The following is a 21656-nucleotide window of genomic DNA, read 5'->3' as shown; positions in this document are numbered from 1 at the left end:
TTCTCCTAACAGAACATTAATGTCACAAAGTTAACTCTTTCTCTTTCAGAATATGTACTTCTTAGTCTAAAAGCAAAAATGTGAGCATATTCTTTTCCAAAATCTGGGCCCCTTATATACCAAATAGCTTATCTTAAACAAAAGCAACATGAGGAACATGAAATGCATAAAACAAAATTATGTGTAAAAAAAAAAGGATTGTATTCTTGAAAATTTGAGTAAAAATTAAATTTATGTTTTCACTTTTGTGGAAAATGAAAATTTCACCTATGATTATTTTTTTACTCAATCTTAGAATCACAGAGCCAGAAGGAAACTAAGAGATCAAATCCAACCTTCTTACTCAAAGAACAGCATAGTTTAAAATGTTATTATTCCTTATGCAGTAATTCTGATTGAGAATCAACAAGACCAACATTAGGAAGTTTCATATGTATAGATTGTTTCTTGTAGGTGGGCTCGAGTGGTTGTTTATTCAAAATGGAAAAACAATCTCTTGAAGGCTGCACAGCAGCTTGGTCTGTTTGCAGTTGCTGGGTCCTAGAGTTCCCAGTGATGTCAGGGTGCCCGAGTCAGTGATTCCATTATGTCTACTTTTAGCATTCCTCATGGTGGCCCAACTTTAGCACTCCATAGAGCAGCTGCTGAGCTACACTGCTGTCATCTACCCTTTACACACATCCAGACCAACAGAATTAAGTTGCAGTGAGCATTGCTTCAATGCTGGTGGGCTGGCAGCATTCCAGGTCCTCATTGCTGGTAAGGTTGTCTAGACTTTTGATGTTAAATATGAGTTATAGGTGGTGCTGATGAATCTGCTCAAAAAACTAGATGTAGCAATACCATAGCAGAGCTTGGTATCCTAGTAAAGAGAAGCCTACACTACAGGGTTTGATATTGATGTTGAAACTGTTACTGCACTGATACTGTACTCTGAATCAATTAGAGAGTGTAGTTCAATGGGAGCAGTGAAAATTTTCAGCCATGCAAACAGGAGCCATTATACATTAAATCCAACAAGATTTCACTTATTATGTGCCTCTAGGAGCAAGCATTATGATAGATGGGTCTCCTTCAATATTATGCCAAATTCACAGACCCAGTGAACATGGAAACTAGCCTATAATCTCTTGTAGGTCACACTTTTAGAACATCATGGTCATTGTCACTTATCCATTTCCAAATTTCAAAAACTTTTGCTTTTTAAAAAAAATTAATGAGCCAATGGGGGGAAAAAAAAGAATAGATTATTATTGATTGCAAAAATATTTGAGGTCATCTTGATCAACAATGCTTACAAGACGGAAGGATAGATGAAAAGGGGATGCAGGGGAAAGTATTTATATAGTGCCTGCTACATGCCAGCCACTGGACTAAGTGCTTTACAAATATCTTTTTTGCTCCATACCACAAGCAGGGGAGTAGGTGCTATTTTTTAATCTCCATTTTAGAGAAAAAGTAGAGAAAATTGAAACAATGAGTAATTAAGTGATTTGCCTAGGATCACAAAGCTTGTAAGTATTTGAAGTTGAATTTGAATTCAGGTCATCCTGAAGTGGATGCTAGATGCTGAAGTGGATGGAGTGCTAATTTAGAATCAGAACACTCATACTCAAGTTCAACTCTGGTCTCAGTCACTTATTACCTGTGTAATCCTGGGCAAGTCATTTAACCCTGTTTGCCTTAGTTACTCATCTGTAAAATGAGTTAGAAAAGGAAATGGTACTCTAGTATCTCTGTCAAGAAAACCTCAAATGGGTCATGAAGAATGGAACATGTCTAAAAGAACAAGAAGTCTCTAAAAGGCAGCCCATTCAATTTTGGACAGCTCTCACTATTGGAAAGTTCCATATAATACTAAGCAATCTAATCTGCTAACTGGATTTAGATGATTCAAGAAGGGAAAGTAATGCTATCAATTTTGTACATTTCTGACTCACTTAAATCCAATTAATGAGCAAGACATTACCTGTGATATCATTGGTCATCTTCAAAAACAAAGAATCAACAACAACAAAATTCTGCCCTCCAAATCTTCATAAAGTAAGGATGACTCCTTTTTCACATGACAAACCTTCAGCTATATGCAGCTACTTGATCTACTGCTTCTGAAATGTTTTCTTCCCCTCTCTCCCCCCCAGTTTTTTGAAAAATTGTTTATATATATATATATATATATATATATATATATATATATATATATATATATATATATATATTTACATCTGTATTCTTTTCTCTGGTTTGTCAAAGATTAGAGAAAAAATGTTACATGATCAAGTTTTCAAGTTCACTTGGTACCCTGGAAAGTCATCCATCTGGATCTGGATATTCGAACTTATTTATAATAACTGGAATTAACTTTTTATCTTTTTTGCCTGTCAAGGTCTCCAATTCTCTTTTAACTCTAGTTGTTCAAACTTTTTGGGTTTAAAAAATTGCCTTTTGATGGAGAATCAAAATATTAGTCATTTCTTTTAGTTCTCCAATAGAGGTATGTTATCTCTTATAGAATATTTATTCTATTCTGTATGCTAGTTTTTAATTTATATGATACAGTTTTAGCCTGGAAGGCACTATGAAAGTTAGCTAGCTGAATGAAACTTCTCATTTTATAAACTGACAAAGGTTAAGCAACTTGTCCAAGATCACATAAGCACTGACAGAAATAGTATTAGAATTCAGGCTTTGGGATTACAATTTGCATGTCCTTTCTACTTTAGGTGCCTTATTTTCCATAATTAATTATAAATTTCTTAAGAGTATGGACTATATGTTATTCATTTTTGTCTTTCCCCACAAAACCTAGAATAGTACCTAGTGTTAGCAGGGATGCAATAAATATTTCTTGAACTAGATTAATATCTTGCAAAAAATTAGTCTACTATCACTAGACATACATAATTCAAGTTGTTTTTCGAGGCTGGTTGTTTCTGTTGTTCAGTCATTTTTTGGCTATGTCTGACTTTTCATAACCCCATTTGGGGTTTTCTTGACAATGACACTGGAGTGGTTTGCCATTTCCTTCTCAGGCTCATTTTACAGATGAGGAAACTGAGGCAAATAGGGATAAGTGACTTGTCTGAGTGACACAGCTAGGAAGTGTTTGAGGTCAGATTTAAACTAATGAAACTGAGTCTTTCTCACTCTAGGCCCAGCATTCTATCTGTATCACCCAGCTAATCCTCCAGGATAGAGATGAATTTTTAAATTTCAGGTTTTTGCTTCAGTCTCTAGTTTTTTGGTTTGTTTTTTATTATTATTATTCCAAAGAATATAATAACATAACCACTCAAGATAAGATAAATTATTCAAGAGTGCAACTTTTTAAACTGTGGGTCATGACTCCAGAGAGCATCTCAAATATGGAGATTGTAAAATTATGATTTATCATGAGTAAATATTTGATTTGTATCTCTGGTTTACATACCTATATACCTAGAGTCACATAAAAGTTTCTTGGGCAAAAAGAGGTAGCAAGTGGAAAAACTTAAGGAGCGTTGATTTAGATATGTATAGCTATCAGCAGTGAATATTATCCCCATAATGAATATGTGTCTATTGTAAAAAGAAGTAAAGATTTTTGAAATTTTACATGTTGTCATGTTTCTTGGACCTCTTTTGTCCTTTTGACTTTGCCAAATGTAAGCTACTTAAATTTAGAAAAGGAGTGTATGTAGTCTGTATGTAGTCAAGACTCAACTCTGCTACTAGTTGTGTGCCTACTTTCAATTTATTATACCTGGCTGAACATCATCTATAAAATAGTAATACCTACCAGGCTGTTATAAAGAACAACAAAAAAATGGAAATACTTTCTATCAAATTGAAGAAGCATTTACTGAGTACCTAATATATGCAAGATACTGTGTTAGGTGCTAGAGATTACAAAGCCAAATACAAAACAGACCTTTAAAAGGGAATTTAAACTCTACTAAAAGAGAAGGAACATATACACCAAAAAGGAAACAGAAAATAGATTCGAAATAAATACAAAGTAATTTTGAGAAATGGTGGGGCAATCTATAAAGAGTTCTAAAGTGTTAATTATCACCATATGCAGAAATTATTACAATTTCTTTTAAGAAACTTTCCAACTTTACTCTGAACCTAAGTAATCAGTAAGAGTTAGCCCTTTAATCTAAGAAACAAGAATGATTAAAGCAACTTAAAATTTATGATGCCTAAATTTAAGAAGTACTATTCTCCTATAAAAGAAAGTCAAGGTAGTAAAAAATGTTAACCTATATAATTGTTTTCAATTTTTTTACAAAGCTGACGATTTATACTGATACATTTTTCAAGACTGTGATTATAGTTATAAACAATGTGTCATGATAATTGTGCATAATCAATTAAAGATGAACTTTATTGTATCCTATCAAAAGTCTCATGTAAAAAGAGATTAGATTTTGTTCAAAGTAGCATACTGTGATTTTAAAATTAAGATGTGCTTCTTGGTTGCTAATGGATACATTTTTAGATATAATATTCAGAGAGAGAAAAAAACACATTTCTCCAATACTGTTATTATTCATATTCAGAGACAATGGCCCATCAGGGGAGACAGAGGGGCCCAAACAGTCACACTTTCTAAAATTACTCAATAATAATGAAGAACCACAGATTATTTTTCAATTGTTGTCAGACACATGGTCATTACAGAAATAGCCAAAAGCTTAACAAGCTTTTTTTTTTTTTTTCCCCTATTAAGATGAGTTTGGGAGGTTGAACATAACTATCCTTATTCAGACACTTCAGAAAAACCAAAATGAATTTTGGAGGCACATTAGCACCAACAAGGTGCTAAGCTATTATAGAAATAGCATAAGTCATAATAATGGCAATAGCCGTAGCAGTAGTAGCTGGTATTAGTACAGAAATTTAAAGTTTGCAAAATACTTTACATATATTAACTCATTTGAATCTCACAACAATCCAGAAGATAAGTGCTATTATTATCATCCATATTTTACAGATGAAGAAACAAAAACAAAACATTTAAGTGATTTGCCCCATTAGGATCACACAGCTCTAAGTGTCTGAAGGAGAATTCTAACTTGGTTCTTCCTAACTCTAAACCTTAATTTCTATCTCCTGTACCAGCTCACTGCCCAAAATAGGAACACAAATTACATGATTCCTGAACATAGAATAAAAAAGGCATATATAGTTTTGATGCAAGGAAAAACTGCTCATTAATTAAGTTGTGGAACTTAAAAGTGGAACAAGCTGCCTTGAAAGGTGGCAGGCTCTTCCTCACATTAAGTTTTCCAATAATATCTGTATAATCACTAAATGAATTGTTTAAAGAATTCTTGTGCAGCTAAATAGACCCTCTGAGGTCTCATACAACTCAGAGATACCATGGACCCTAAAATTGAGTCTTAATAGTGCCAACTCCTAGCAGGGTTCTAATGGCAGAAGCAAGAGAGATTTTTAGGAATTATTTTAACACAGCTAATGGAAGGGTCTGGAACTGATCTTTGTCATTCCAGAAGGTAACGTGGTCCATGTGTATGGAGGCGCTCCCTAGAATAAGTATGGCCTCTATGAGACTGTCTGAAATTAAAATCCAATGAAAACTCTAAAAGGATCAAAGACATTTAAGTACTCTCTGTGCAAAAAGGACATTTAATAGACCCTTATATTCCTCGGTGGGCAAACTGCTGGGGCTTATAGCAACTGTTTCAGAAAAAGTAAAAATGTAGTTATCGCCAGTGAGGTTATTGACAATTTCCAGGTTGCAAGTCTGGAGGATAATCATTTTAGAAACTAAGATCTTACATTGTAATTAAAAGGATCTGTATGCTATTCTGCATAATTTTGCATAAGCAGTACTTTACAATAGCAAAGTGTTATCTTTCTATTAGTTTCCTTCCAAATTACCTTCAGAAAAGGGAGAAAATGTCATAACCCTAATTTTTGTCAATGTAAAGAAGGGTAGTTCAGGATGCAGTGGTGTCAAACTCAAATAGAAAAAGACGTCAACATCTTGTCTTAGAAAATCACAAATTGACATTTTTATTGTATTGTATTTTTATTCATTGTTAAACAAATTATAATCTAATTAGATTTTAATTTAGGTCTAATTCTCTCGGGAGTTTTGGAGGCCTGCCAGCAGCTAGATTAACAATCTATTGTACGGGAAAGACCACTTAGCTATAGAATGTGTGAATATACACTAGTAAAGTTAAATCATGTTGCTCTATGTCTACCAATTTATAATCTTATAGTTCATTGGTCCTTATTGCAAATAGGTCTTAATAAAATGCATTCTTTTTGCTTGTTATTCAGATTAATTACTTCAGTGTTCTTCATTGAATTTACAAATGTTCAGATCTTAAAATTTTCAGTTCTTATGGCAATCAACCAATCAAGTATTTATTAAGCAATGTTGTACTAGCTGCTAGGGATATAAATACAATGAAAGAAAGAATTCTTTCTCAAAAGTAAATCATCCTAACAGAGGAGACAATAAGCACAGATATAACCATATAGAGAATAAACATAAAAAAAAAAGAAGAAGAAAGTTAAAAACATAGAAAGTAAAAGCAAGGAAGTCTGAAAGAAGGCACCAGAAGTCAGAAGGTACTAAGAAAAGTTTCTTGTAGAAAGTGGTACTTAAGTTGCATTTGGAAGGAAGAGAGGGTTTTAAGAAAGAAGCAGAGAGGAGGAAGTTCATTCTAAGACTGGGCTGGGTGAGAGGAGCAAAAGGCAAGGGCAGAGTGTTTTATGTAAGAAAGAGAGAGAAGGAATTTTGGATGAATCACAGAGTGTGGAAGGGGAAGCAATGGGACTTCCATTTCTTGGGAATAGCAAATAATTTTTTTTTAATTTTAATTTCTGATTTTACTATTAAATGATAATATATCCTTTTTGTATATAAATAGGTTTGTTATTCTTAATTAACAAAAAAGTACATGTCATTATTGTTAAAATATAAAGGAACAAAAAAATAATTTGTTCATAAAGAGGTTGCCTAGCAATTTATTGTAAATTATTCTCCCCTTTCTTTGGTTCCACAGATAAAAGTAAATGAAAGGTTTTTTTTTAATGGGAGCTCCAGATTCAGAAAGTGACCCTGGGCAAATCATTTAACCTTTCTTATTATCCAGGAAAGGGATAATAGCACATACTTAACTCAGGAGGATATTTGGAGATTTTAATAATTAATCTAAAGCACTTTACATAGTGAGCATTGCTTTAAGGTTGCACAAGTCTAAAATGAAGAATGATTTACATAAAGACAGAATGAATACATTTAAGTTCTCTTTTCTCCCCTCTCCTGTCATTTTCTTTCCCCTTTAATTCCCTCCCCTCTTGGTTTTTGCTCTTTTCTCTCCTCTCCTTTCTTCTCTCCTCTGTACTTCCTAACTGTGAAGGAAAAAAAAAAAGCCCCAAGCAACTTACAGTCTATATGAAAGATTCAAATATTAGCTAGTCAGCTAAAGACAAATTTTGTCTACTCAATAAAATTTTCATCTTTATTTAGTAAACTGAAAGAGGACCTACTTTTTAATCATAATATATACATTTCCAATTGAGATTTTGTAAAAATCTATTTTTAAACCAAATTCAATAATTTTGTATCTGTGTTTCATTTCTTGTTGGCAAACTTCACCTTCCTAATTTTTTATATGAAAACCAGAAGGAAAGGACAATTAAATAGCTAATAAAAATGCTCCTAATTCTTTTACATCAAAAAGTTCTTGCAGAACAGAATTCTGATAAGTTAAATGTAAAGATATTAACATTAGAGAACCATGGAACAAATTTATGTCCTGAAAGAGATTTGAGTTTTTAAAAAAAAAAAAAAAAAAGCAGCAGCATTATACAGAACAATAAAATATACTGCTTAAACTAAACACTGGGAAAAACTCTGAAAAGTTTAGCCAAATTTAAAATAGTTGACTCTACAAGAAGAGTTACTTTTTAAAAATAAATTGTCTGCATAAATGAAAGAACCTAATTCTATTGCCCTTAGATATACCTGTGTATTTCCTTTTCAAGAAAAATTTCTATTGACTTCAGAGAGAGATGTGATACTCTTAAGATAGAATGAGAGTCAGATATATTGTATTAAACTAGCGTTCTGAAGGTTTAAATGGAAAGGAATACAAATTATTTTTCTTAGAGAGATTTTTATTATATTTGATCATAAAAGATTTCACATATAAATGAGGTACCAGTATAAAATATGCATAACCTGTACCATAAAAAGCAAAGTAATTTAATTTCTGTGGTGAGGTATTTGGAGAAAAAATTTGGGGGGGGGGGAGGGAGTTCATGCAGAATCTAATGTATACCCTATTAATGCATAATACTTCATCTTGGATTCAAGTTGATTAATCAGGAATTTATTTGATTTCTTTTACAGATTTGAAGCTATATCATCTGGTTCTATGATGACTTTAGAGATTTTTCCCAAAATTTCAAGTTATCCAAACTGGCTCAAGATGATCTCAGGTCTCCAAAAGTACTGAGGACTTGAACTTTAGTAAGATAGCAGTAACAACAAATAACAACCTCACTTATACGAGGGAGGTCTATTCAAGGGAGAGTAAGGAACCTACTTGCGGTTTCATGGCTAGTAAGTAACAAAATCAGGTGACTCAAACTCAGGTCTTTAGAAACCCCACATCTAGAGTTTTTCCCAATAGAGTTATAGTTTATGTCTTTTGATTGATCAACAATATGCTTATGTATTCTCAAATTTGTTTATTTTATTCTATTGGTGGGTTAGTTTCTATTTCAGGTAATTTTTTCCAAGATTAAGAAGCACTAGCTTTATTCTTAAAACATGGAATTTCCAATTCTAAAATGAACACATTTTAGAGCAGCAAGTTTTTTTCTTGTTTAATATACTAATGCTAATAGATATAGGGAATGGATGCATGGTTTTTCTAGTATACTCCCTGATTGAGGAAGTTCCCTCTACTAAAGCAGATCACTATCTTCTCTGAATCTTGTAAATCAGCATATACCTTTGTAATTTGGAGTCTTCAAGAGCTTCTCAGAGTCCTAAGAGGTTAAATATCACCCAAAGTCAGGCAGCGAAGGTGTGTCAGAAACTTGAACCTAGGACTGCTGGGCCTTAAGGCCAGCTCTCCTTGCACAATAATAAGATGTATCTACAATGCTTAGAAGACAACACTCAATAAATCCAAAAAGTTGAACATATTTTGTTCTTACCTGGAACTGCTTTAGAAGGAACAGGTAAATTTTCACTTTCTTCATCAGTACTTTCATCATAGACTGCTTCTCTTTTCTTTTGGCTTTGGGTATCATCTACAGATTCCCTAGGAATAAAGAAAGAGGTACTGAAATTCATTCAACTAACTACCCTAGGCTAGAATTTTAAAAACAACAGAATTGTTACATATATTTTATATTGAAAGCTTCAGAAAAGATCTCAGGAACATAATTCTGATTAGACAAACACATAAACCAATTTTATAGGCATATATATATACATTAAAAAATACCATTTTATGGGGAAAAAGGGGAAATCAATATTAATTCCGTTAAGATAAAGCTTCTCCATGAAAATAAAACATACCAAAAAAGTGGTTTGATGCTGTTTGACCATTATTCTCTATAAATAATTCCTGAATCCATTTCTCATTGGCTATTATACCAGGTCAATATATGCCAAAACTTGACACCTATTAAAGAGATTTTGCCACCTAATGAAAAATTCACATGTAGTTATTAAGTATTGTTTCTAAAATATTCTGTTATTTACAAAGGGAAATACTAATATTCATATTAAAAACATTTTTAAAGGAAGCAAGTCTCTTGTATGATAAGAGTGAAAGTTAATAGATGAACAGCTCAAGGGATGTAATGGTATTCATGAATCTTTTTTTAAGAAATGTTTAATTAATCCTATATTCATGAAATATTAAAAAGAAACCAAGAAAAGCCTCCAGCACATTGGTTTGATTTTCTACTGAGAATTCCCTTTAACATGAACATGGGGCAAATATGTTCCCCAGAAAGCAAAAAGAAACTGGACTCATGGTTTTAAAAAAAATACACACAACTCAAAAACTTGAAGATGAACATAAACTAAGCATAAAAAACTAAGCTTGAAAAGTTATTTTTTTGCTTGAAAACAATATAAAAATATGATAATATTCATAGAAGGAGAGATAAGAAAAAAGCAGTATGCTAATTAACCACATCTTAGAACATTTCAGCAATGATATCATAAAATACTTATTTTAGGAGTGAAGTGGCAATAATTAGTTGCCTCCATTTTATCAGTGTCAATTTTAGATGGACATGGAAAAACCAAAGTAAAATCAAGAATAGAATCCCTGCTTCTAAAAATCCTAGTCCAAAATTGTAACACTTAGTAGATTGAGGCTATGAACATTATCTTATTGAAAGGTTAAGAAGATTAACAAGTTTGAATGAATATAATTTAAATGTACATATTTGTCATCCAGTAATGGAATATCCAATTATAAAAGTCAAATACCTTTCATCTTGTGTATCCTTTTCTGGTTGCTGGGCTTGTTTTAACAATTTCTGTAAGCTTCTAATCTTTGCTTTCTTCTCATTCAGAACCAGAACAAAACGCTTATAAAGGTCTGCCTCCAGATTTTCTTTAGCAGTCACACATTCTTCAAGACTAAAATTTAAAATCATAATTAAATTCGTACTTATTGGTCTTCTAATTTGAATAGCTTTAATGAAAAATATATTAGAAAAAATCATATCAAAACCATCCCCTATTGTTCGTTGTTCTTTTTTTTTATATAGCTTTTTTATTTACAAGATGCATGAGTAATTTTTCAGCACTGACTCTTATAAAACCTTTTGCTCCAACTTTTCCCCTCCTTCCCCTCTCCCCTGGATGGCAGGTAGAGCAATACATTATGTTAAAGTATATGTTAAACACAATATATGTATACATATCCATACAATTATTTTGCTGCACAAGAAGAATCAGACTTTGAAATAATATGAAATTAACCTGAGAAGAAAATCAAAAATGCAAATGGACAAAAACAGAGGGAGTAGAAATGCTATGTAGTGGTTTACACACATTTCCCAGAGTTCTTTCATTGGATATAACTGGTTATCTTCATTATTGAACAAATGGAACTGATTTGGTTCATTTCATTATTGAAGAGAGCCACGTTCATCAGAATTGATCAATCCACAGTATAGTTGTTGAAGTATATAATAATCTCCTGGTCCTGCTCATTTCACTCAGCATCAGTTCATGTAAATCTCTCCAGGCCTTTCTGAAATCCTCCTGCTGATCATTTTTTACAGAAAAATAATATTCCATAACATTTATATACCACAATTTATTCAGCCATTCTCCAACTGATGGGCACACATTCAATTTCCAGTTTCTAGCCACTACAAAGAGGGCTGCCACAAACATTTTTGCACATGTGGGACTCTTTTCCTTCTTGAAGATCTCTTTGGGATATAAGCCCTGTAGTAATATTGCTGGATCACAGAGTATGCACAGTTTGATAACTTTTTGAGCATAGTTCCAAATTGCTCTCCAGAATGGCTAGATATATTCACAATTCCACCAACAATGTATCAGTATCCCTGATTTCTCACATCCCCTCCAAGATTCAGCATTATCTTTTCCTGTGATCCTAGCCAATCTGAGAGGTGTGTAGTGGTATCTCAGAGTTGTCTTAATTTGCATTTTTCTGATTAATAATGACTTGGAGCACCTTTTCATATGGCTAGAAATAGTTTCAATTTCTTCATCTGAAAATTGTCTGTTCATATGCTTTGACCATTTATCAATTGGAAAATGGGTTGATTTCTTATAAATTAGAGTCAATTCTCTATATATTTTGGAAATGAAGCCTTTATCAGAACCTTTGACTGTAAAAATGTTTTCCCAATTTATTGTTTCCCTTCTAATCTTGTTTGCATTAGTTTTGTTTGCACAAAAGCTTTTCAATTTGATATAATCAAAAATTTCTATTTTGTGATCAATAATGATTTCTTGTTCTTCTTTGGTCACAAATTCCTTCCTCTTCCACAGGTTTGTGAGGTAAACTATCTTATGTTGTTCTAATTTATTTATAATCTTATTCTTTATGCCTAGATCATGAGCTCATTTTGACCTTATCTTGATGTAGGGTGTTAAGTGTGGGTCAATGCCTAGTTTCTGCCATACTAATTTCCAATTTTCCCAGCAATTTTTGTCAAACAGTGAATTCTTATCCCAAAAGCTGGGGTCTTTAGGTTTTTCAAACACTATATTGCTATAGTTATTGACTATTTTGTCCTGTGAACTTAAGCTATTCTGCTGATCAACTAATCTATTTCTTAGCCAACACCAAATGATTTTGGTAACCACTGCATTATAATATAGTTTTAGATCTAGTGCAGCTAGACCACCTTCATTTGATTTTTTTTGGTCATAAATTCCCTTGAAAGTCTTGACTTTTTATTCTTCCAGATGAATTTTGTTCTTTTTTTTCTAGGTCATTAAAATAGTTTTTTGGGAGTCTGACTGGTATAGCACTAAATAAATAGATTAGTTTAGGTAGTATTGCCATCTTTATTATATTTGCTCCCCCTATCCAAGAGCATTTAATATTTTTCCAATTGGTTAGATCTGACTTTATTTGTATGGAAAGTGTTTTGTAGTTTTGCTCATATAGTTCCTGACTTTAAAGACCTTGACAGATAGATTCACAAATGTTTTATACTATCGGCAGTTACTTTAAGTGGAATTTCTCTTTGTAACTCTAACTGTTGGATTTTATTAGTGATATATAAGAATGCTGATGATTTATATGAGTTTATTTTTTATCCTGCAACTTTGCTAAAGTTGTGGATTATTTCTAATAGCTTTTTAGTAGAATCTCTGGGATTCTCCAAGTATACCATCATATCATCTGAAAAGAGTGATAATTTGGTTTCCTCTCTAATTCCTTTAATCTCTTTCTCAACTCTTATTGCCAAAGCTAGCATTTCTAATACAATATTGAATAGTAATGGTGATAGTGGGCAATCTTGTTTCACTCCTGATCTTACTAGGAATGGTTCCAGTTTATCCCCATTACATATGATGCTTACTGATGGTTTTAAATAGATGCTACTGACTATTTTAAAGAAAAGTCCATTTATTCCTATACTCTCAAGGAATGGATGTTGAATTTTATCAAATGCTTTTTCTGCATCTATTGAAATGATCATATGGTTTTTGTTAATTTGGTTATTGATAGTCAATTATGCTAATAGTTTTCCTAATATTGAACCAGGACTGCATTCCTGGTGTAAATCCTACTTGGTCATAGTGTATTATCCTGGGGATGATTTTCTGCAATCTTTTTGCTAATATTTTATTTAAAATTTTAGCATCAATATTCATTAGGGAGATAAGTGTATAATTTTCTTTCTCTTTTTTCAATCTACCTGAGTTAGGTATCAGTACCATGTCTGTGTCATAAAATGAATTTGGTAGGAGTCCTTCATTCCCTATTTTTCAAATAGTTTATATAACATTGGAGTTAATGGTTCTTTAAATGTTTGGTAGAATTCACATGTAAATCCATCTGGTCCTGAAGATTTTTTCTTAGGGAGTTGAATAATATTATGTTCTATTTCTTTTTCTAAAATGTGACTGTTTAAGCAATATACTTCTTCCTCTGTTAATCTGGGAAGCCTATATTTTTGAAGATAGTCATCCATTTCACTTAGGTTATCAAATTTATTGGCATAAATTTGGGCAAAGTAACTCTTAATTATTGCTCAAATTTCCTCTTCATTGGTGGAAAGTTCTCCCTTTTCATTTTTAAGACTAATAATTTGATTTTCCTCTTTCCTTTTCCTAATCAGATGAAAGGTTTATCTATTTTATTTTTTTTTATAAAACCAACTCTTAGTTTTATTTATTAATTCAATAGTTTTTTTTTTACTTTCAAATTTATCAATATCTCCTTTTAATTTTAGAATTTTAAGTTTAGTATTTGATTAGGGGTTTTTAATTTGCTCTTTTTCTAGCTTTTTTAGTTGCAAGCCCAATTCACTGATCTTCTCTTTCTCTATTTTATTCAAGTAAGCCTCTAAAGATATAAAATTTCCCCTTATTACCATTTTGGCTGCATCCCACAAATGTTGGTATGTTGTCTCATTGTTGTCATTCTCTTGGGTGAAATTATTAATTGTGTCTTTGATTTGCTGTTTCACCCATTCATTTTTTAGGATGAGATTATTTAGTTTCCAATTACTTTTTGATTTATTTACCTCTAAGCATTTTGTTGAATGTAGTTTTTATTGCATCGTGATCTGAAAAGAATACATTTACTATTTCTGTACTGTATTTGAATTTGAGATCTTTATGTCCTAATATGGCCAATTTTTGTATAGGTTCCATGAACTGCTAAGAAGAAAGTGTATTCTTTCTGTCTCCATTCAATTTTCTCCAAAGATCTATCATACCTAACTTTTCTAATATTCTATTTACCTCTTTAACTTCTTTCTTAATTGTTTTGTGGTTTGATTTATCTAATTCTGAGAGTGCAAGGTTGAGATCTACCACTGTTACAGTTTTGCTGGCTATTTCTTCTTGCAACTCTCAACTTCTCCTTTAGGAAGTTAGATGCTGTACCACTTGGTGCATATATGTTTAATATTGATATTGCTTCATTGTCTATGCCATCCTTTCGCAAGATATAGTTTCTTTCCTTAACTCTTTTAATTAGAACAATTTTTTGCTTTTGTTTGATCTGAGAGAAGAATGGCTACCCCTGCTTTTTTTTACTTCATCTGAAGCATAATAGAGTCTGCTCCAGCCTTTTACCTTTACTCTGTACGTATCACTTTGCTTTAAATGTGTTTCTTGTAAACAACATATTGTAAGGTTCTGGCTTTTGATCCAATCTGCTATCCACTTCCGCTTTATGGGAGATTTCATCCCATTCACATTTATAATTAAAATGACTAATTCTTTATTTCCTGCCATCTTATCCCCAGATTATGTTTTTCTTTTTCTTTCCCCCTTATCCCCCTGCCCAGTATTAAACTTATGGGCACCACTTGCCTCATGCAGCTTTCCCTCTTTAGAATCCCTCCACCCCCTTTGAATCCTTTCTCCTTTCTTATACCTTTCCCTTATTACTCTTTTCCCTTTCCCCTCCCACTTTTTAATGAGTTGAGAGAAGTTTCTCTGTAAACCAAATATGTCTATTATTTTCTCTTTGAAACAAATCTGATGAGAGTAATATTCACACAACGTTCCTCCTCCTCCCTAAATTCCCTCACATATTGATAGGTTTCCTTTGCCTCTTCATGGGATGTAATTTCCCTCTTTTTATCTCCCCTTTTCCCTTTTTCTGATACTATCCCCTTTCTACTTCTACTTCCCTTTTTTATATTATACCAGTAAAATCAAATTATACATGCATTTTTATGTATATCGGTAACAGAAATACAGTTCTCAACAGTTCTTTTTGCCCTTTTCTGCTTCTCTTGAGTCCTATAGTTGGAGGTCAAACTTTTTGTTTAGCTCTGGTCTTTTCATTAGAAACAAATGGAATTCACCTGTTTCATTAAGTGTCCATCTTCTTCCTTGGAAGAAAATGCTCAGCTTAGCTGGGTAGTTTATTCTTGGATGCATTCCAAGCTCTTTTGCCTTTCAAAATATCAGATTCCAGGCCCTTCAGTCCTTTAATGTGGAAGCAGCTAGATCCTAAGTGATCTTTATTGTCGCTCCTCGGTATTTGAATTGTTTTTTTTCTGGCTGCTTGTAATATTTTTTCCCTTAGTCTGGTAGTTCTGAAATTTAGGCACAATATTCCTTTCACTTTTTATTTTAGGGTCTCTTTAAAAAGTGTTTGATGAATTCTTTCAATGCCTATTTTACCTTCTGATTCTATTACATCTGGGTAATTCTCTTTGATTATTTCCTGTAAAATAGTGTCGAGGCTCTTTTTTTCATCATAATTTTCAGAAAATCCAATAATCCTCAGATTATCTCCCAGATTTATTTTCCAGGTCTGATGTTTTTCCAAGTAGATATTTAATATCTTTTCCTATTTTTTCATTTTTTTATTTTTGCTTGACTGATTCTTGATGTCTCAACAAATCATTCATTTCTATTTGTTCAGTTCTGATTTTTAATGAGTTATTTTCTTCATTAGCTTTTTTTAGCTTTTTTTAAACTTGTGTTTATATATGTCCAATTGAATTTTTAAATGAGTTGTTTTGCTCTATGGAATTTTTTTCCATTTCACTAATTTTATGTTTTTTTTTTTTTTTTTTTTTTTTTTACTGAGTTATTTTCTTTTTCCAATTCACAAATCCTACTTCCTGGGAGTTCTTTATCTTTTGCAATTCACAAATTCTGTCTCCCTGGGAGTTCTTTACCTTTTCCAATTCACATTTCAGGAAGTTGTTTTCTTTTTCCACTTTATCAAATTTTTCTTTAAATGACTTACAAGCCTTTTCTGTACTCTCTTGCAGAGTTTCTCTTTCCTTTCCCCATCTTTCTTCTAGCTCTTTTAAGATCTTTTATCATTTCTTCTAGGAGAGACTTGTGTGATGGGCTCCAGTTTATATCCCCCTTTGGGGTTTTGTTGGGAGACTGTCTGTCATTAGTCTCCTCGGGGTTGAAGACCTGTTCTCTTTCTGTATAGAAGCTATCAATTTAGAGTTCGCTTGTCTTTTTTACTCTTTTTTTTTTTTTTTTAAAGCTCTTAGGGTCTGCCTTCAGGGAAAGGAGGTTACCTGCTTCCTCTGCAGAACAGGGATAGATATATGGACCACATATCTGCAGCTGAGCTGCAGAAGTGCCCTGGGAAGAGCCCCGCAGTGGATGTGTCTCTGCCCTGGGAAGTGTGGCCGTGCTGTTGCTGTTCTACTGCCCCACCCCCCATCCCCACTGGGGGCAGAGCCCTCCTGCAGATGTGTGGCTACCCTGGGCAAAAGCTCCATACTACAGAATGCGGCTGCACAGCTGTGCTGTGGTCCGTGATGAGTCACTTCCAGTGCTAAGTGGGTATAGCCAAGGTCCTGTTAAATTCTGGTGTTTTTTGGAGTACACTCTACCTTTGGCTTTAACATCTATGCTGATCTACTGCTTTGCAACCAAAGCAGAACAGCCAACCTGTGGTAGAGTTCTCCCTGCAAATTCTCCACTTGAAGAGATCGCCCCCATCCTCGTCTGCTTAGTGTGCTAATCTCTGGTTCTGGCTTCCTGCGTGCGCTGGCCTGCTCCTCCCTCCCACCCCCCTGATCAGGACAAACTTTTTCTGGAGCTCTTCCAGTTATCTTTGGCTGGTAATTTGTTGTACTCCCAATATTCGTGGATTTTACCAGTCAAGCTGGTAAATTTGGTAATTAGTAGTGAGGATAGACAGGGAACTTAGAATGACATGTATGTCTTCTCCACCATCTTGGCCCCGCCCCACTCATTGTTTTAAATATCATTTATAACAGTATTGTCAAACATCCCTAAGCACAGTTTAAACCAAATTAAAATGTGCCTGGGAAATATTTAACAGAATAAACAAAAATACAATGTAATATATGTGTGCGTGTGTGTGTGTGTGTGTGTGTGTGTGTGTGTGTGTGTATCACTATATAGTTTTCAAAGTCAATATGCATCCCACAGAATTCTTGTGCACAATTTGGTGGCCCTTATTTCTACTTGAGTTTGACAAAGTTACACTCTACTAGAACTTATTGAGGTTGAAATGAGAAAATGTAGGCTATGCATGTTATAAGTTGTAGGGCACTATATAAAACAGTAGTTACAATTATCTAGTAAAAATAAGGCCACAATTAATGTTAGTCATATATATCCTGTAATGACTGTGAAAATTTAAAAATGGATTTAAATAAGCTAAAATGAATAATGAAAATTCCCAAATTTAGCCATTTCTTAGATTTACTGATGACAAAATACATAGAATTTATATAATGTATAATATACAAATATATAGTAATTATATAACATGTAATATAATTTATATAATAACATGTGTAATATAATATTACATACAATGTAAACTAAAAAATCCAATAAAAAGAAACAATGGATCACAGTATTTATACTTTATTGTAAAATTAATAAACTAAGTAAATCTTTAATCTTTTATTTTTTTTTTAAATCAGATATAGATACCAAGGCTTATACAATTTTCCTACTCCTTTTCTAAAGGTGGTCAAATCATTTACGAAACTATTATATTAATTTTAGTTCTCCAATGAATGGAGAGAGTTGATCTGGCTAGAGAAGCAGACAGCATATATGGGTGATATGCATGACAGCAATGACTTTGCTTCAACAATCCTCAAAATATTCTACCAATCTTTCATGTTTATATTGTATAGTTTTTTAGTTGGCATTTATTCTGGTATTCCTATTTCAGAATTTACAAATTAAAACAATTTACTTTAAACTAGTACATATTTCTTTAAATTCTATACAAATCTTCTCTGATAAGAAAAAGAATGCTAATCGTGTGTGTGTGTGTAATACATTATATATATAAAACACATTATATACATAATACAGAATCATGCTTATATAGTGGTTTAAGGTCTGCTAAGTACTTTGCAAATAATGAGCCTATAGATATAGATACTATAATTATAAATATAAATAGACAAAATAAATATACTATAAAAATACAATCAATCAATCAATAATATAAAAATAAATCCTATTCATCAAATAAACAGAGCTGCTAAGGCACCACTTAAACAACTAAAAGTTCCTATGGCTAGATTGGAAGACAGGTCTCCTGACTAAAATTCTTTCTATTGTGCCATGCCAACTTTCTGACTATTTATAGTAATTTTCATTGAGATTTTCTATGTTCAGAAAATTGACTTATCTCTCTCTCCCCCACAAATAAAAAAAGGAAAATAAAAAAGGAAAATGTACAAATATTGGCATAATAGAAAATATGTCTCTTTATCCACTCAAAATAAATTTTTATTTTTATTTCAAAAGATATATAGAATAATAAGGCAAATGTGGCATCATATTTATTCTGAACAGTTAACCAGTTAAAGAAACTATTAGTAATATAAAAGCTAGATGTCTGAAATTCTTTTTTAAAAATATGTATTCTTCATATAAATAGATATGAGATTTTATTTTATTCAGTTATATTAAAGAATTTTTTGAGGAATCATTTCATAAATCATGAGATTTAGGCTTTGAGGGAAATAAGGCTTAGTGATTAGGGTCAGGCAGGCCTTAGGACTATGTCAGTCTGAGAGTTCTGGGACAAGTGAGGATCATCTTATGACAAGAAGATCTTGGGGAGACAACTGGGCCCTCAGCAATCACTAGGAAAGGTTTTGAGTTATGATTAGCAAGTCTTGGGTGATTGTGACCAGAAGAGTTTACAGCTAATAAATCTTAAGGATTTAGTAGAAAGATTTCAACTATGGCCACACTGAGGTGCAGCCCATGAAACTTGTCTATCAAGGTGACTGACTAGAAAGGGTCAGAAGCTGAGAAGGTTATCACCAGGAAAGGTCAAGGAGGATGGCTGGGACATCTAAGTTGTGACCAATCAACTTAAGAAATACTCTGGGTATGACTGGTGAGTTTCAAACAGGGCTGTGATTAGACAAAGACCATGGTGATAATTCATGAATCTAATAACAGGATTAAAGCTCCTTGAGGACCAGGACTCTTAAATTTTGCCTTTATACTTTTACTTCCCAGCATAGTACCAAACAATGTTTATTGTATGGTGTTAGAGTGATAAATGTCATTTATATGAAGTTGTACATTAAGCAAAGTACAGAAAAAAAAAAGCAAATCATAAGAAAAGCAAGGAATTGAAACTAAAATAAAATTGAAGAAGAAGGGACGAGGAGAGATGACAAAAAGGTTTCTAGCCTTTGGATAAATGGAATGAGTATAGGCAGACCCTGCAAAAATCAAGGAAAAGTTAACCTCTTCATGCATGCTGGATTATGGCACTGCCTTTATATTTTGAGTGCCAACTATTGCCTAATACAACCTATTACAACTATTACCTATTACAAAATCCTTGCCAGGCTTCAAAAATTATACCCCTCTAAGAAGGTCCAGTCCTGTGATCTCACTGATAGAGGGAACTCTAAGGTGAAGAGAGACCCCTTGAGAACACAGTCTGATGTTTTCTCTGGAACTTATAATCTTAGAGAGGTGCCTGTGACAGTTCTTGGGGTCACATGGCCAATAATAGTCAGAGGCAGAACTGAAACACAGGTTTACCTGGCTTAGAGGATTTCTTTTAAAACTATGCTACCTCTCAGGTATTACAAAAAAGTTTTTTCAGGTACTGAATTATGTGCAAAGGGGAAATAGTATTCTACTAGGAAGATTTTTGAAAGTACTCAAATAATTCAAGAACTCCTAATTCACAACTTGTTAATTAAATTAGATACATGCCAATTGGAAAGACACTGTATGAAAATATAAGAATAAAGGATCATTGTGTATTATTACATTTTCTGACAACATATTTGGGGGATGTTTCATATAGGAAATAATTCATCTAATTTGAATATGATAACAGATGGCTGAACAGAATTTTCATTTAGATGACTTCAACAATTTTTAAATGAAACATCATATTTACTAATCATTTATCAAGAAAATTTTAATCTATTTCTTTAAATTAATTCTTTACTGAAACATCAAATTAAAATATATCTTTTGTATAAAATAAAAACAACAAATTGTTTCGGAATGATATGTACAATTAACATTCAGCATTTAACACTAAAGATAAGATTTTTATATGCCAACATATATAACATTATGCTAAATACCAGGAATACAAAATGAGATATATCAGATTCTATCACCAAGGAATGCATAGCCTAATCTCCTGTAGGCCTATTAAGTGAGTTAAAAGCAAAGGGTAGCATTTTGATTTTGTTTTTATTGGAATACTGATTAATAAACTGGATCCTTGAATATCCAGGATGGGATAAATTACATGGAGTTATTAGAGAAAAAAATCTTCAGTTTATTCATTCAGCAAGTTGCTTTTTTCATGGTTTGGATGTCAACTAATGCCCTTTTTCCTTTTTAATGCTAACACTTTTCTCACCATGAAAATGGAGTGACTCTGCCTTCAAAATAATTGCTCTTCTGCCTTCTAAATAAGTGCTCTATCTCCTCTGGGCATAGCATGAAATCTTTAAATCCTACTCCCAGGGAGTCGTGTCTAAGGTAAGTATGTTTAATTTTTAAATATACGTTATTGTCACTATTGTTGTTTTCATTTTCCCTATTCATTATCCTCCATTCAGTCAACATCTTCTTATGCAGCACAGCTTCATGGTTTTCTTCATTCTCTTCCACCTTAATCACAGATATTCCAATTGCTTCAAATATCATCTCTATGAAGGAAATTATTTGCTCTACATGTCTGATTCTGAGCTCTATGCCTATATCCCCAACTGCTGACAGTATAATTCCAACTGGTATTTCTCTAGTACCTCACTCAAGAAGCCCAAAAGCTATAACATCACCTTCTCCCTTTAATCTGCTCTCCTTCTCCTCAACTTCCTTATTTCTACTGATGGCATTACCATTCTAATAATCATACAAGCTAGAAACCTTTTTTGTCATCTCTCCTCTTCCCTTCTTCCTCAAAATCTTAATATTCTGTCAATTCTACCTTCATATATTTTTT

The 21656-nt window shown here is 32.7% G+C and overlaps 1 protein-coding gene across 2 annotated transcripts in view; it reads right to left on the bottom strand.

The window, feature by feature from the left end:
- The window catches only part of XRCC4 (X-ray repair cross complementing 4), a 362270-nt gene that overhangs the window by 154802 nt on the left and 185812 nt on the right, over positions 1 to 21656 (bottom strand). For both annotated transcript variants that reach the window (XM_051992989.1, XM_051992998.1), the window contains exons 5-6: positions 10490 to 10642; positions 9196 to 9302 (exon numbers count right to left, since the gene is read on the bottom strand). In XM_051992989.1, the coding sequence (XP_051848949.1) occupies positions 9196 to 9302; positions 10490 to 10642 (260 nt within the window). The remainder of the gene's footprint in view (positions 1 to 9195; positions 9303 to 10489; positions 10643 to 21656) is intronic.

Source organism: Antechinus flavipes, chromosome 1 (genome assembly GCF_016432865.1).
Source record: "Antechinus flavipes isolate AdamAnt ecotype Samford, QLD, Australia chromosome 1, AdamAnt_v2, whole genome shotgun sequence".
Classification (NCBI taxonomy): Eukaryota; Metazoa; Chordata; class Mammalia; order Dasyuromorphia; family Dasyuridae; genus Antechinus; species Antechinus flavipes.
This window is presented reverse-complemented; position numbering and strand designations above follow the sequence as displayed.